Raw genomic sequence first — 16491 nt, forward strand, 5'->3', positions numbered from 1 at the left:
TTTAGCACAAGAAACATTCTAGGTGTTATTTGATAAAAGGGAAAGCATGTGCGTTCAATTGTTTAAAATAGTTTCCAAAAGTAGACAATGACATCGATGAAGATGAACACAAAGAAAATGTAAGACAGCAAGACTTAGGAAATCAAAATTAAGCATTCAAATAGGTACATCTAAAATTGTTGATATTTGATTTGGTGATCCTCTCACAATGACTTGTTCAAGGTATGGTACAAAGGTTCCTAGATATAGACTACACAATATGGAAAATGATTAATCCAAGCTACACAGTACACTATGTCGTAGAGACATGGACAAACCCTCCACAAACTCCCAATTTCATTTAAATCATTGCTTGAAATACCAATCGACCATGCCTAAGAGGAGCATAAGTACTCAGTAGAATCATGGACTGGTTCTTTGATGTGCATTACCACTTTGACCAAATATTAAGGTCCTAACAGAAGGAATTGATATCATGGCAAACAGAGGGGTCAAGTTTGTGCATGTCTTGAAAATTTTCAGCCCCTTTTCAACTTGTACACTTGAAATTCTCTTGCCAATGTAATCTTTTGTTCTGCTTTATTATATTCATAGACTTCTGAAGTTTGCATGCAAGAGGAGCATGATCACAAGCAGTCTGGGTTGGGATTTCAATCCAAAGAAAAAATCATCATTAGTATTATTGTACTACACCATACAGTTATTATATCCAGAATTTACGTATCAAGTTCCCTGGATGCTTCATTTTGTGCAACTTGCAGAGAGCCCAATGAAGTGTCTGCTTCCCAAACGACTGCATGAATATCCTTTAGCTTGCTTAGAACTAGTTGAGTGAAAGAGCAGTGATCAGGTTCAATCTGTTCTTTCATTTTCTCATCACAGATATTTCTTCCTTCCAATTCAGCTAGTCTACTAATTAGATCTTGAAGACCCTCCCTGTTACTCTTCAATTCTTCCTCTTTGCTTTTAACTTCAAACTCAGAAGATTGAAGCTCCAATATCAAAGCATCCATTTCTCGACTTGCTTCTTCATGGGAGTCAATTAGAATTTGCTTTTCATTGAGAATCCGCTGTAAGGAAAGCTCTGCTTCCTTTAAAGCATCAGAGCCTGCCTGTATCTGAGACTCCAACTGCTGAATTGAAGATTCTGTTAGCTTCAAATGTGCTTCCAGCTTCTTAATCTTTGCTCTGTGATCCTTTACTTGATCTGAGGATTTTTTTAAGGCAGTAAAAAGTTTATTTCTTTTTTCTTCACCTTTCAACAAGGTTGCAGCCTTGCCAAAATGTGTAGAAACTTGTTCTGAAGATGATCTTAAATCTGGTGATGAAACAACCTGCTTTTCTAACTGAACTACCACTGTCTTCTCAGCATCAATTCTCTGCTGCTCCGCAAGCTGAACCTTCTCTGTCAAATCACATACCTCAGCTTGTGTAATTGCCTCAATCTCCATAGTCTGCTTTAACGCAGTTTCAATGGCCTTCTTATCAGCTTGCAGAAGAGACATTTCCTCCATCTTTTCCCTCACAAGATATCCAAATGTTTCTACTTTTGCATTTGCCCTTGATTCCCGAGATTTCCAATACTCTTCAGATGCAGAAAAATCAGACAACAGTGTCTCAAGAGCACTGAATTTGTTATAGACCCGGACTTTCTTTGCCTGCATTTGATTGGCACACTTTTGCATTGTGTCAATCTCCTGTTTTTTATGAGCAATTTCTTGTTTCAGTGACTCTGATTCCTTTCTAAAAAACTCCTATCCATATTCCCCTTGTTTGGGCTTGGGTGTTTCTTGGCTTCAAAAAAAGTGAAAACTAGTTGAAGGAACTTTTGAGTGATGGATCAACTTCTTTGTTATATGCTCTCAAGCATTAACAGGATTGTTTTAAATATTTTAACGTCTTTTCAATGACCTCTCATTGCTTAATATATAAATCATATTAATGGTTTCCATGCACTAATAGTTGGTTCTAGTTCATCTCACACATGGTAAATACTTGTGACGGGATTCCTTAGCATGCTCTGTGTTAGAAAATTCAATATTAACAAACTAGAGCTTTCAGTGATTAACCTCCTTAGTCAATAGAAAGGAACATTAGAGGGCACAGTATCTGATAAAGGGTTTAAAATAATCAGAGGACTGGTAGGTCTTTACCAAAGCATGAATACCATAACTTGATCTTATTTTGAACTTTCATTATAGCTGTCATGGGTTATAGTGTATTAGAATTGCAGTCCTAAAAAACTCTATTATGCAGATGTTGAATATTTGATCAAACTATACACAATTTTTATTTGGAAGAGTTTATAACTGCATTTTTGTTTTGCTGCAATTTATTATGGGTTCAGAATACAAGTTTTATCTTGTTTAGATTCAGCCGTTGGTTCCAGATAGCAATTTCTGTGCTGGATGGTGGTACTTACAGTGTCTAATAGATAATTTCTTGACTAATGGTTGTCTGATTATGTGCTCCTAATTTTCAAGAACACGGTTATGGTTTTTCCACTTCTATTATGGTTCCAAGAAGTTTGCTTAGCATTATGAATTTTTATATTCTAAGAGGTTTGCCTGGTCATTTTAGAAGTAGTTAGTTTCTTTCTTTTCATAGTCTCCCTGATCCTCTATTCACTGCATATTCCTTAAAATTCAGTCACTCCTGCAAGAATCTCGCTGTGTGTGTATATATATATATATATATGGTCTTCTGTTGACATAGACTTTATATTGGCCACTTGATGAGTTAGTTTATGAGTGACTGGGCTGCAGGGCCTAAAGAAAATAATAACATGAACAAGTTAATGGATTCCATGGTTAAAGATATGGAGGAGGACACATTGAATTCAGTCTCTGCTATTAAATTACAACCCCCTTCACAAGCGAGAACCTGCAATTCACAAGAGGCTTTTGTGTTTCAAACTTATAAAACTTGGCAAATGAACCACATAGAAAAAAGTATCTTGTAATAGTGGGTCTCATGATAATCCTGGGAATAGCTATTGGGACTGCTTTTGTGGAAAGCCTCTATGAATATAGAGTGAAGTTTTTGAATTATGGTGATGTGTATTCCAGGATGTGGGAGGGTCCTCTTTTGATCATCATGTATACTTTTGTGGTGCTTATTGATGCCATGATGAGCTGCATCTTCTATTTCACTTGCAAATGTTCAAGTTTGGAAAGCTTTGACAGCCATTCTCTGTTGGAACACACCACCAGTTTTTCTGGATCGATGGAGCAAGCTAATGTGAATGATATCTCCCGATCAAAGCTATTGGTGGGAAGCTAGTGGATCGACTACACTGCAGAGAGGATGAAAGCTGCTGTGCATTATTTATTACCCTTAAGAACTTCAGGGAAGGGACATCTCTGTCAGGCAGATAATAGGTATTCTTTGGTTGCAGCTATCATATTAGATGCTGGCATGACTTTCGTTTAACATGCTGTAGCCATATTCTGTGACCCTGTTACTGAATTGATGAACAGTCAATTTTACATTATCTAGTCCACATCATATATTATGTGTTTGCCAGCCAAAACCGCCATATTATTCCTTCCAATTTTGTAATTACATTTGCTGCCAACATTATTTATGCAGATACATCTGTTCTTTTAATAAATCATTCAATGACATCATTCATATCCTAGCTCAGTGAGCTGGTGCCATTGTTAGTACAAATAGAGGGAGAAAGAAAACATGTTCATTTCCTCGCTTACTCCTCTAGTTTGTGTGTTGCCATTGTATTCTGAAATGGAAAGCGTTCTCAGTAATATTTTGAGAATGTTAATACTGCCTGTGCAAGTTTATGTAGCTCTATTGTTGAATGAATTCATTGTCGGACTCTCTGAATATCCAGGGCATCGGTTTGAATTGCTACCATCTTTCCTCTCTGAAGAAGTTGTGCAAATTTTTTAAGAGTCCTTGAGAAGCATGGGAGTACCGAGTGCTATGCCTGAAACAAAGGGCCTTTCACATGAAGAAATTGAAGGGAATTTTAGCATTAATTTTTGAAAGAAGGATAACATAAAAGTTTCTTCAAATAAAAGAACCCTAAAAACAATGGTGTTGCAAGCTAGCTCTTAGACAGGAAAATGTAGCTGTCTACATGTGAAGTAATTTGATGTAGGCTACAGTATCCTAAGAATCATTTTGGCAAATTTGCAGAGGGAGCCTTTTATGTAACATGTATTGAATCAAGCAAAAAACTAGTAAATCCTTTTATTGATCCAAAAATAAGAAAATACTGCACTTGTAATGACAAAAAATAGAAAATGTTAATGTTAATAATGCATTCCTTTTTGTCTGTTTGAATGTCACGGCTCAATTCAAACCTGGACGATTCCGAATTATAAGTTGGCCCAATGCTATGTAATTCACAAGCGAAAATTCAATAACCTAGTAGTTGAGAGTCGAAACGGAACGTCATTCAACCCAGATTCAAACTTACCAGACCCTGAAATTATTTTCCCTTCTTTAATTAAGGTTATGACATAGAATTCATAATGAAATTGTGATTTCTTAAGAGAAAATTCACTGTTAAACTAAATAGAATAGAATTCATAATCAGCATAAATTTTTAAAAAGCAGTGCATTCTTTTGAAAAGATGTTTAGGAAAAAAACACACACTGTAATTTAGTTATTACCTCATAATGGTTTCTCCGGTGGTTTTTTTAAAGACAAAAACTACGATTTAGGTCATCAACTATGGCATACATGCCTTTCATTGAATAATTCTAGCCTTTCTATTTCTTCTGTAAAACCAGCATAAAGAAGTATAAAACAGGACACACAGCAATAAATTCGTTCTAAAAAACAGCCAGAGAATAAGTGCAATAAACTGGGTCTAAATTCCAAATGAATCCAACACATTTCATTAACCAGTATTATCCAACTCGTGAACACTGAAAGCTATAAACAGATCCACCATTGTGACCATTAATGTCGATATTACAAACGATGGACGCCTGAACACGGTGAGCAAGAGCATTCAGAATCTTTATACGACCTTGGACATGTATTTTGCAGCCTATTGGTACAACAAGAATACTGGAGTCAGGTTCAAGAGGGTTAATATCACTAGGATTTGAATTACGGGGAAGGAGAGAAAATGGGCCAACCACAATAGTTGCAGACAAGTGCTGCGTTTCCCCACTCATAATTTGCCCCTGCGGTATGTACATGGATGCAATCTGGTTGCCATAGTAAAACAACTCGATATTGCTTCTGTGAGTGTAATTGAGGGTTGCAATGTTTGGGTTCTTGACTGCAACAAACACTGAGATGGTGATATTGATTCTGCTGTGCTCCAAATCTGAATAGTCTGAGATGTAGAGGCTTTGTACCTGCACTCCAGTTAAAGTAATTGCTGGGGAGGTGGCCTTCAACACGGTCAAGAAGAGAATCAGCACCCCTATAACAATGAATATCATCGCTAGCAGACAACAAATGAAGTTTCCCCTGAATTGTGATGAGCCCTTTTTAGGTGCCATGCCATGCAGCCCCTCATCAGAGCCCTCACCCACTTCATGCCATTCCATGGAGCCCGTCACCAGAGCCCTCACCCACTTCTGTTAACTAATTGTCATATCATATGGCCAAGATTCAAGATCGATCAATCAAGTATTAAACACAAGGCCAATAACAGAATCATGGCAGCTTTTTGGTCTCAGTAGGTTTTCTATGAGGGTGATCTTACGTGGTTCCTTCAAACTCGCAAACATTCTTGGCCATGCAAGATACTGACCATGCAAGAAGTCGATCATGCTTGCAGTTTTCAGACAAAATTGATTTCTGAAGTTGTCATTTTTGATTCCACAAGAAATTGCAGCCCCGAAGAAGAAAACTTCATCCAGACGCACTCACAGCTGACTCAGTCGATGACAGCAGACGGGAAATAAAGACGGGGTTCGCTCAGTCGGTGGTTCTGCTCTGGCAAGGGCGGGGTAGCAGGGGATGCTCCGGTTCGGCCGAAATTTTCAAATCGAGTTGGCGCAATTGCGATGGGGTTGGCGGGGTTGGTGAATTTGAAACAGGCAGTCAGTCGGCGTGCGAGGTGACGGTGACGGAGGTAACGGAGTTGACTTTCCAGCGAAGTGACGGAGACGGAGAGGAAAAAGGCCGGTTGGGTGGTTGGCCGGAATAATGCACTTTTTGGATGATCGGAATCTCCAAAAAGTCGCATTATAGACTACACCGAAAACTTCATCCAGACGCACTCACAGCTGACTCAGTCGATGACAGCAGACGGGAAATAAAGACGGGGTTCGCTCAGTCGGTGGTTCTGCTCTGGCAAGGGCGGGGTAGCAGGGGATGCTCCGGTTCGGCCGAAATTTTCAAATCGAGTTGGCGCAATTGCGATGGGGTTGGCGGGGTTGGTGAATTTGAAACAGGCAGTCAGTCGGCGTGCGAGGTGACGGTGACGGAGGTAACGGAGTTGACTTTCCAGCGAAGTGACGGAGACGGAGAGGAAAAAGGCCGGTTGGGTGGTTGGCCGGAATAATGCACTTTTTGGATGATCGGAATCTCCAAAAAGTCGCATTATAGACTACGCCTTAATTGAAACAAACAGAGAACAAAAAGAGGGCAATTATTGCACGACAAAACAAAAGAGAAAACAAGGTCGGTCGGCAATGGAAAAACAAAAATAAATTGAAAAAACGACTCCGATATACCACATTTAATCAACTAAGAAGCAAAAATGCATAATGTGACCATTCTTTTCATTGCTGGATTTCCGGTTTTCAGCGTTCTGTTGATCGAAAGACATTCCAACGAAGTATTGAAGTAAAAATGGGTTTAGTTTTGATGGTTAATTTAATTGGTTTGTTAAAGAGAGGTTATAGGTTCAATTTCATTTGTTATCCAGAGGTTAAATGTTTAATTTAATTTTATTATTTTAGATTAAGAGTTTAATTCTCTCTGATAAAATGTCACATAAAAATAGATTTAATTAAAGTTTAAATAAAATTGTATAGAGTTTAGCTCATTTCATTAGTGAAAAAAAACCAAAAATGATAATATAGACATTTTGTAGATATTGCGTGAAGTGTTTAATTTTATTTTATTATTTTAGATTAAGAGTTTAATTCTTTCTGATAAAATGTCACATAAAAATAGATTTAATTAAAGCTTAAATCTAATGGAAATTAAGAGTTGCAAATTTTGAGAATGGAAATTCATAGTAGCAGTGTACATATTGTGTGCCCATGAAACTATTATATGTACAAATGAATAATCAATTAAGCTGTAGCAGCCAATATCATAGAATTAAATTAATATAGGTAAAGACAATTTCAGAGTCTTATTATCAAAAAAATCCAATTCTTCCTTTAAGAGACGTGGAAATTATAGAATGAATAAGATATAGACACTCGTAGCATGATAGATTCATTTATATGGAAAATTTAGAGAAAGAACTTTATAAGGATTCAGTAACAAACCACCATTATTGTCAAAAATTTTTAGTAGGTTCAAGCTATTAAAAATATATTGTAACTAGATGTTTATAATATTTATAAAATATGTTATTTAGAAATTTTAGTTCCACTCTAAATTAAAAAAAAATAGAATGTACAGTTAACTATATTAATATAGAATATAGAATATACAGTTAACTATTTTAATTATATTATATATTTTTTATATAATTAAAATAATATTAATATAAACGATAATATTAATTATAGAATATAGGATATACAGTTAACTATTTTAATTGTATTATATATTTTTTATATAATTAAAATAATATTAATATAAACGATAATATTAATTATATATTTTTTATCTGCAATTTCACTTAAAACTCACCTATAATAATTATTATTAAAGCCACAAAAAATAATATAAATAAAATTCTGAATGTTGGATTCCATCTCTAAGTGGAACCTAATGCTTTAGGTAAATGATTAAAAAAACATTGCAACAATATAAAGAAAGAAAGCTATAATCCGTGAGGTCTAAATGTGTTCTGCAAATAGTATTAAAAGAATTATACTAATATAAAAAATAAATAAATCTAATCTATCCTAATTATACTTTTTGTATTCAGATTTTGATTTAACCTAACTCATAACCCTTCTAACTCTAACTCATAACCCTTCTAACTCTCCACACAAGTTATGGCTGCGTGAAATTATAACAATATTTATGTAAAAGTGAGAAGAAATTATAAGAATATTCAAAAAATAAAAATAAAAAGAAAAATGGAAACATACCGGTCTGCCTACCTCAAAGCCAAGGCGGAGAAGAAATGCAATGAATTCACCGTTCGGCTGCCATAAAAGTGGAATCTGAACTCGCCACTAACTCCATTAATTCATGCGTTGTGACAGGAGTACGAATAGCACTGCGCTGTCATGAGTACAAATGGTAGTGCAGTATCAATTTGGAACAAACCCATATGCATATCAGAGGGAAAACACATTTATATTAAACTTAGTAGAGTTCAGTGTTTTGCCGCTGGAGTGGACCCCGCAGGTATGGTTCTGAAGAAGGTAGCACTGAATTAAAACAAACAGAGAAGCTAAAAAGAACAATTAATGACAAACAGAGCAAAAGAGAAAACAGGGCCGGCCGGCAATGCAAACCCATAAAAATAAACGGAAGAGAGGACTACCATTTACAACACTTCAAAACAAATATTCAACTAACAGAAACAAAATATTCAAAAAACCAGCAAAAATCCGGTCCAGTTTTTCCGCTTTCTCTGCATCGCTTGAAAAAGAGGAAACCCATTCCAATGACATCAAATGAAGTATAAACCTGAAAAAGAAGCGAACTATAGCATTACTTATTAACAACATAAATAAAACCTTACAGAGTTTTGCAGTCTTTGTAAAATTTACATCTATAACTTCTAATCTCTATTCAGCACAATGTCTAGGCCTATTCAGACAGGAAGAGGTGAGATGCCAACATTATAAATAAATGATACTCTCTTTGAATCGATTCTTTTTTGACATACAGATCACCCTACACTTACAATCAGAAAAAAAAATTTTATTAACGGGATGGAACTACTGGTACCCGATTATCTGCCGCCACCACCACCCAAAAAAACAAAACGTCCTGAGCATTTCACAGATGGTAGCATAACCATTTTATGCCCTGCAAAAATTTGTAAACTCAAATTAAGGGAAAACTTAAAAAAACATTGATGAAATGTTGATACCTGAAAATACAAAAATTGTAACTGAAGGAAAAGAATAGAGGCCGGATACAATATATATGGTGTTGGCAATTTCTGAGATGATGGAAATTCATGTAGCAAGTACATACCGTGTAAGTATAAAGGACGATATGAAATCAAGGAATTGAATTTACATACAATTTCAGCGCCCTGTTTCTAGAAAATCCAATTATTAGGGCTGCAGACCCTGATGAGATGATGATATACTACTCACATTATGGGAAAACTTAAAAAACATTGATTGAGTGTTGATACCGGAAAATAGTAAGGAATGTGCATTGAAACGAGAGAAAGAAGAGAGGCCGCATACAATATAATATATGCTGTTCGCAATTTCTGGGATGATGGAAATGCATGTAGCAGAGTACATACCGTGTACGTATAAAGGACGATATGAAATCATGGAATTGAATTCACAGACAATTTCAGCGCCCTGCTTCCAGAAAATCGAATTATTATGCTGCAAAAGTGGAAACTACAGCTTGAACAAAAATACAAAGCATTGCAGCACGTTCGGCCAGATAAAATGTTATGCAGACCCTGATGAGATGATAATAAACTAGTCACATGCCTACATCGAATGGCTCATGCTGGGTTTTGCTTTTTCACCTACCCACATCGAACGGCTTATATTAACAGCTTTTTTGTTTTCTTAAATACATCAACCTTCCTTTTTTGCTTTTTGTTATCCTAAAATAATAATAGTTCTTTTTTGCCTTTTGTTACCCTGAAATAGTAATAGTGAATAACCACTCAATAATAGTCATAGTGCGTAACAGCTCAATACCCAAGTCCCCTTGTACGATCCTGAAAAAACCAAACCAAAATATAATCCTCAAAATTTAAATTAATTTGAATGAGGGCCCACTCCGCTTTTTGCTTTTGGTTACCTTGAAAAAAAAGAAAAGAAAAGAAGTAACCGTTCAAGGCTCAACTCAACTCCCCAAATGCAATCATGAAAAAACCACGCCAAAATATAGTCCTCAAAATTTAAATCAATTTGAAAGCGATGTATTTAAAATGATCCAGTTTAGGTACTCGAATCATTAAATTTGAAAGAGATACATTTTAGGTAGTCGAGTCATTAATTTGCAACGCCAGATTTCTCTAATTCGATTTGCAATTTTAAATGATGGTGGGAGGGTTGGAATTAGCGATGGAATACAGCGTTACAGCGTTAATTCTAAAATAAAATTATTTCTAAAATATTATTGGAATTAGCGATGGAATACAGCGTAACAGCGTTAATTCTAAAATAAAATTATTTCTAAAATATTATATAAAACATTATTTTATATATATATGAAAAAATTAAATAAATTTAAAGTTATCATTTAATTAAAAAATATTTATTTTTTAACATTTTTATGATAATTAAGTAATATTTTTATTTTTATTGTTTATTAAAGTTTTTTTATTGCTTTATGTTGTTTGATTTTTTATACTTTCTTTATAAAACATTTTATGCATATATAAGAGAGAAACAACAATGGAACATGATTATCTTGTAATGTATTGGAATAAATTTTATGACTATAAAATCTTCAAAATGATTCAACATATATAAAAAAAAAGAGGATTATATTCTCTCACATGGCAAGATCTCTAGGTTCAACAACATATTGTCTCTGGGTTCAATAATATATTGTCTCTAGTGCACAAGTGACACAATCTTTTCTAGAGAAAACAATGTTATTTTGTCTATATGCAAGTGGATTTTGGTTCTTATATGATGTTTACATTATTAATAAAATTAATATTTTGAGAGATAACTTTTACAATTTAATATAAGGAAAATGTGTAATTCCTTCCATGCTCAATTTAGAATTTCAATAGTTACTTGTGTGAAGCAGAGAATTCCATTCAAACTTAGAATTGACATGTGATATTTAAAAATATTATTAACCAAAAAAATTAATGAATAAAATACTTCATAATTCTCTCTCTCACATATATCAAAATTCTATTTGAATATTAGTCCTTAGCGTGCTTTACTTGGCAAGTTTGTGTTATGTAAAGTATATGAGTGATGAAGTCTTTTATTCAATTTCCCAAGCCCCATATAACATTAAAATAAAATAACCCGGATGCGGGTGTTTATTCAAGTCATTAAATATGCAGCACGCCACGACACCATCGACGCTGACGGATGACAGGCATGTGTACTCGGAGGTTCGGGATGGTGGTTATCAGTTAATGTTCAGGGCAGGTGACTGCACTTTGAATCAGGCCCGAGGAGAATTTGCATTCAAGGCGAGCATGGCAGCTCTGTCCTCGATGCGAACCAGGTTATGGCTGAGCGTCATACTCCCGCGGTGGTAAATGTCTCTGTTATTTATATTGTGCAATCTATGCCAATTCATGGCCAAAGCTCCTCTGTCGATGCTTGTGATATGAGCAGGGATCCTCTCGCCTCCAGTGTTCTCAGGCTCGAACGGCTTTTCGGGTCTCTAACTTTGAGCACCATGCCGCGCAGTAGGGGAGTTCCGAGACGAGGGGGTCGGTCTGGCATAAGAGCCAACCCTGCTCATGCGGATTTGCAGCCTGTAGCCCCAATTGCATCTGTTCCCCCCTCTTCCCCAAGTTCGGATCAGGAGAGATTGGTCCCGCAAGGCACTTATCAATCCTTCCGTCTCAGGTTCCCGAGCCAGCTTATCAGACCAGAGGTGATGGTCAATTGCACTGTGTATATTTCTGAGGAGGAGCCCTGCACCCCCAGTTCGACTTCCCCTGCTTCCCCAAGTGCTCAGGAAAGTGGCATTCTCCTGGGGGATATGAATGGATTGGTCTACAGAGCTGATTGTCTCGAAGAAGCCCCGGTTCAGGAAGCTCCGGTTCAGGAAGACCCTCCGCCATCCAATCCTGCTATGGATAAGGAAACGACCAGCGACCACTCTCAGCATGGCTTTGGCTGCGTTCACCTGGTCACTAACTCTCGTGGAGAGCCGATTTTGGATGAGGAAGGGTATGTCACTTGGCTGGCCTCACCAAGTCCAGAGAAGGAGGAGCAGCAAGCGCCGCCCAGCCATGCGGTCTAATCTTCAACGGGTGCATATGTCAAGCTTTTTTGTACTGGTGTCGGTGATTATGCAGCTATTTCATCCTGTTTGTTTCAGTCTAATGTCTCTGTCTATTTCTTCCTGTCTGTCTCAGTCTATTACAGTCATCCTTCTCTGTACTAGAGTCAGTTATGTTAACTGGTTTTGTCTAGTTATGATCCCTGGTGGTTATGGTAATTGTAGTCTAAGTCCAGTTAGTCAGAATGTCAGGATAAATCAGAACTATGGGGTGTTTTTTGTAAATCAGTTTGAACGGGTCGATAGTATGGTCCAGGTTTTATTGTATGAGGACTGGCCTCGGCCTCCTCGGAAGGTCTGAAATCCATGTACATATTTTTACTTTTTTAATATAGAACTAGTCTTTACTTAGAAAAAAAAAAACATTAAAATAAAATAAAATAAATATTTATGATTAACATTAAAATAAAATAAAATAAATCTCTCACACACACACATATAATTTTTTATTTGAATGCTAACTATTTAAAATTTGTGAATAAGCATAAATAATACAAAATAATTTATAACTTTTTATAAAATTGTTGTTAAATTGATGATTAAAAAAATTAAAAGATATAATATTCATTGACAATAATAATAAGTTCATGCAACCAATAAGGATTATCTTGACATATGTAAAGACATATTAATAGCCAAGGGATTCTAAAGTGGATATGTAAAGACATATTAATAGCCAAGGGATTCTAAAGTGGCTTTATCATCTGTGGACTAGTAACTCAACATAAAGGTTGATTAAATTAAGAAGACCATAGCTTCAACTAGGTATAGTTATTGAAATTGTGTGAACTTGACTCATGCCACCAAGTGAATAAGCGTCACTATTAAGTTATAGTCAAAATGTGCACTCATGCTTCAATCATTGAAAAGTTATGGTGTTATGGGACGATATCTTATGGTACTTGCACCATTTACAAGGATTATTTTTGAGATTGCATTTTTTTTTTTAGTTGATATATGTACTTTTCTTTAGAATGCCAAAATAAGATCATGTGATGTGGATAAAATGGAAAATGAATTCTCAAGTTTGAAAAAAGGGGGTTATTGAATGCATACTTTAATTAAGGTGGCCATCTCCATGACCCCCTATTAAGGAACTAGATGAATGTGTTTGAGCATAGCCTAGGTAAGGGTTCAAGAGGTGAAAGGACAGGGTGTGCCTCTGATAGATAGATTTAGTATGTCTCATTTGGGGAGAATGAAGGAAGGGTACACAACAATCACACCTCAATCACCTTCAGATTCCATTAATAGGTTAAAGGTATGGAAACACCCTAATTGTAGGGCAAGTAGAGGGTTAGCATTCTATGAATCGAAGACTGATCAAATGGTATGCTGGTAATTAACCCTTCTCTTTCCAATTGTTTTAGAGAGAGAGGGAATAAGGAAGAAGCCCCAAGCTTGATGATGGAAAATGTTGATACAAACTCCTTGGGGGAGTAATAAACATGTCTTATATCATAGGGTGGGAAACCATCCTAGTACAATCACCACTAGAAAAATAGAAATGAGGGAGTAGAGTCACCACTTAGTTTTAAGGAAAGATCGAGAAACCCCAATGAAGAGGAAGAGAGGAATAAGAAAAGCAGAGAGAAAGGTCACTAAATTAATTAGGTTTTTTATATAAATTAGTTTTATGAGTTGAAGTTAACTATGGTTTTCAACAAGTAATTAAGAACTAAACAAAAAAAATGTAAGAAAAACTATGGTTAATTCCCATATGTTTTGATGAGCTAATTAAACTATGTGCTAGAAATATGGATACCCATGAACTAAAAATTAGTGAGTTTTTGCAACAATGACCTAACAAGTTGCCACAACAGTGAACTAGCTAGTTTCTGCAATAGTGACTTAGTGAGTTGTTGCAATGATGAACCAACTAATTACCACAACGGGTGAACTAACAAGAAATTACCAATGAATTTTAACATAAATTTGACCTCGCAATGATTCATTGGTAATTTCTTATCGCTTCACCCATTACGGGAACTCACCAAGTCACCATTACAACAATTACATGATTTCAAATACTTAACAAAAACATGTATTTAGCACATATGTATAACTAAACTGTTGTAGTGTCTCTATGAGAACCTACAAAGATCGTTATGCTCAATATTGTTTCTAATAATTTGAGTTGTTTCCTGGATACACCATTTTTTTTGTTTAAAGATCGACATTTCATTAGTTCAAAGAGATGTTACAAAAGAGTGTTTTTTTCCCTATTGTTATGCCCATAGAGAAACCAGATTAGTAGGACAAAGTAAATGATCTTGAGGTCATGGAGAACTCGCTTAACCAGATTATCAGATAGAAAAAAGAAGTTCCCAAAATACATTGGCTTCGCCAACTGACATGTGACATACAAAACAACAAAATTGAGCTTGGAACTGTTTAAAGACTTCATTTGCGAGAAATAAAAGATGTGTCCTTCATAAATAGCACAAGATAGCACTTAGCTAGAAGAAGCATCCCGTGAAAAACAAGAGAAGCAAAAGTAGTGCACAACATTGACCTTAAACTATGTTTTCCTTGACCATATCCTCGACCACGAACATCCCGACCTAGAGTATAGCTTTGGCCATGAGCACCCCGATCATGATCAACGTGACCACAACAATGAGCATCCAAACCATGAGCACCGTGACCATGAGAACCCTGATCATGATCAACGTGACCATAACAATGAGCATCCCAACCATGAGCACCTGGCCATAAGCACCTTGACCGCGAGCGTCACGACGACCATGTGTTTCAATTTTGTATCATTTGCTACGATGCCCCTCCCTGTGTAACTGAGATCTGCAAGCCAAAGAACTGATAATAATTGAACCATGCAAATGGTACACTGTTGTGCCAACTACTCCAGGGTGTCAGAATTCTTGACACCAACCTGAACCCATCACTGTTTAGCCACTAGTGGAGCAAGCAAACTTCCAATGTGAGGTCATTTACCCGCACAGAGTGAATTCCCTTGTTATTTTGAGACTGCCACTTGTCGTGTCCGACAAATGAAAAGGAGATAGAAGATCCTGGGTAAAAGACAAACCACTAAGTTGAACCTAGCTGAACATCCTGATCCCCACAGTGCCCATGCAGATGCAGTCTAGTGTGCTAGAGACTAAATAAGATGTGTAGTGAGATGAAAACATTCCAACCTGGAGAAACCAGAAAATGCCTAAGGAGGGGCTAGTGGATGTAAACATAGTTGCAATGAAAATTGATGACGTGATAATTAAGGGTCGACATATCCTGCAAAAGAGAGGGATAACCAATATAAATTTGGTGTAACCACTATTGATTTAAATATGGAAGCTACCATGCTTTGTGTCAAACTTTTTATCGCAACTCAAGGTGTCATTCCATGCCTTTATAGTTGGCCATCATTTCGCTGTAATCCAGAGCCGAGTGATTGTACCTACCCATTGAATCTGTTAATTTCCATGGTGCGTGAGGAGTTATCATATTTTACCTATGCATTGGGATGTGCATGTTATCAGGTAGGTGGCTAGAATCATAATTCAAGTTGATCATTGGCATGGCGTTTGGCCCATAATCACACCTATAGTGGGGATTCCTGCATACATCGTCAACCTAATTACTTATGCAGAGTTCTCTTGTACACTAAGTATCTTAAATTCCTATAATACCCTACTATACATCTTTCGGGTTCTCCTTACAAAAAGAAATGGTTGCAATGTCGTTGTAACAAGGAGAAAAATTTCCTTTTCTTGTGGGAGAAAACATTACCTTGGCTTGTAGGTGTGTCAACGATACTCTGGTTGCATGCACCAAAAGTAATTATCAACATAAACAAAATCTTTCTTTATACGCAATAAGTATCAATCTTTTATATGATGATGGTATCACTACATTTTGTAGAAGCTTAAGGCTTTGTCAATACAAATCTTAAGGCCATTACAACAATATACTCATTAAGACCTCAACATGTGACTTGTGAAAATTGAACCTGGGTAGGAGGGATAACACTCATTCTCACCATTGCACAAACTATACCTAATTGACAACCATAAGTATCAAGTTCATCTAGAAAACTAAAGAAATTGGCCCTATAAAATATAGGGATATTAGCCCTATAGTGTTAGGGATTAATTTACCTAGGAAAAAAATAGAAGATGAACCCTATAATAATTGAGTAGGAAACCAAAATATACATTTATATATCATTAGGGCTCATGACCACTATTTTGAAATGATATTATGTGATT

The 16491-nt window shown here is 36.1% G+C and overlaps 1 protein-coding gene across 1 annotated transcript; it reads right to left on the reverse strand.

Moving 5' to 3' along the window:
- Positions 1–4878: 4878 nt before the first annotated feature.
- LOC149202654 (uncharacterized) lies at positions 4879–5532 on the reverse strand. Its single transcript, XM_089401661.1, has one exon. The coding sequence runs from the start codon at positions 5530–5532 to the stop codon at positions 4879–4881; it is 654 nt and encodes a 217-aa protein (XP_089257787.1).
- Between the last annotated feature and the right edge of the window lie 10959 nt (positions 5533–16491).

Source organism: Pinus tabuliformis, chromosome 2_1 (genome assembly GCF_031772625.1).
Source record: "Pinus tabuliformis cultivar Carrire ecotype Pingquan chromosome 2_1, CPIR1, whole genome shotgun sequence".
NCBI classification, from domain to species: Eukaryota; Viridiplantae; Streptophyta; class Pinopsida; order Pinales; family Pinaceae; genus Pinus; species Pinus tabuliformis.

What these genes read in the sequence shown, in the direction of transcription:
- LOC149202654 (XM_089401661.1), bottom strand. Translation starts at nt 5,532, where the DNA reads ATGGAATGGCATGAAGTGGGTGAGGGCTCTGATGAGGGGCTGCATGGC.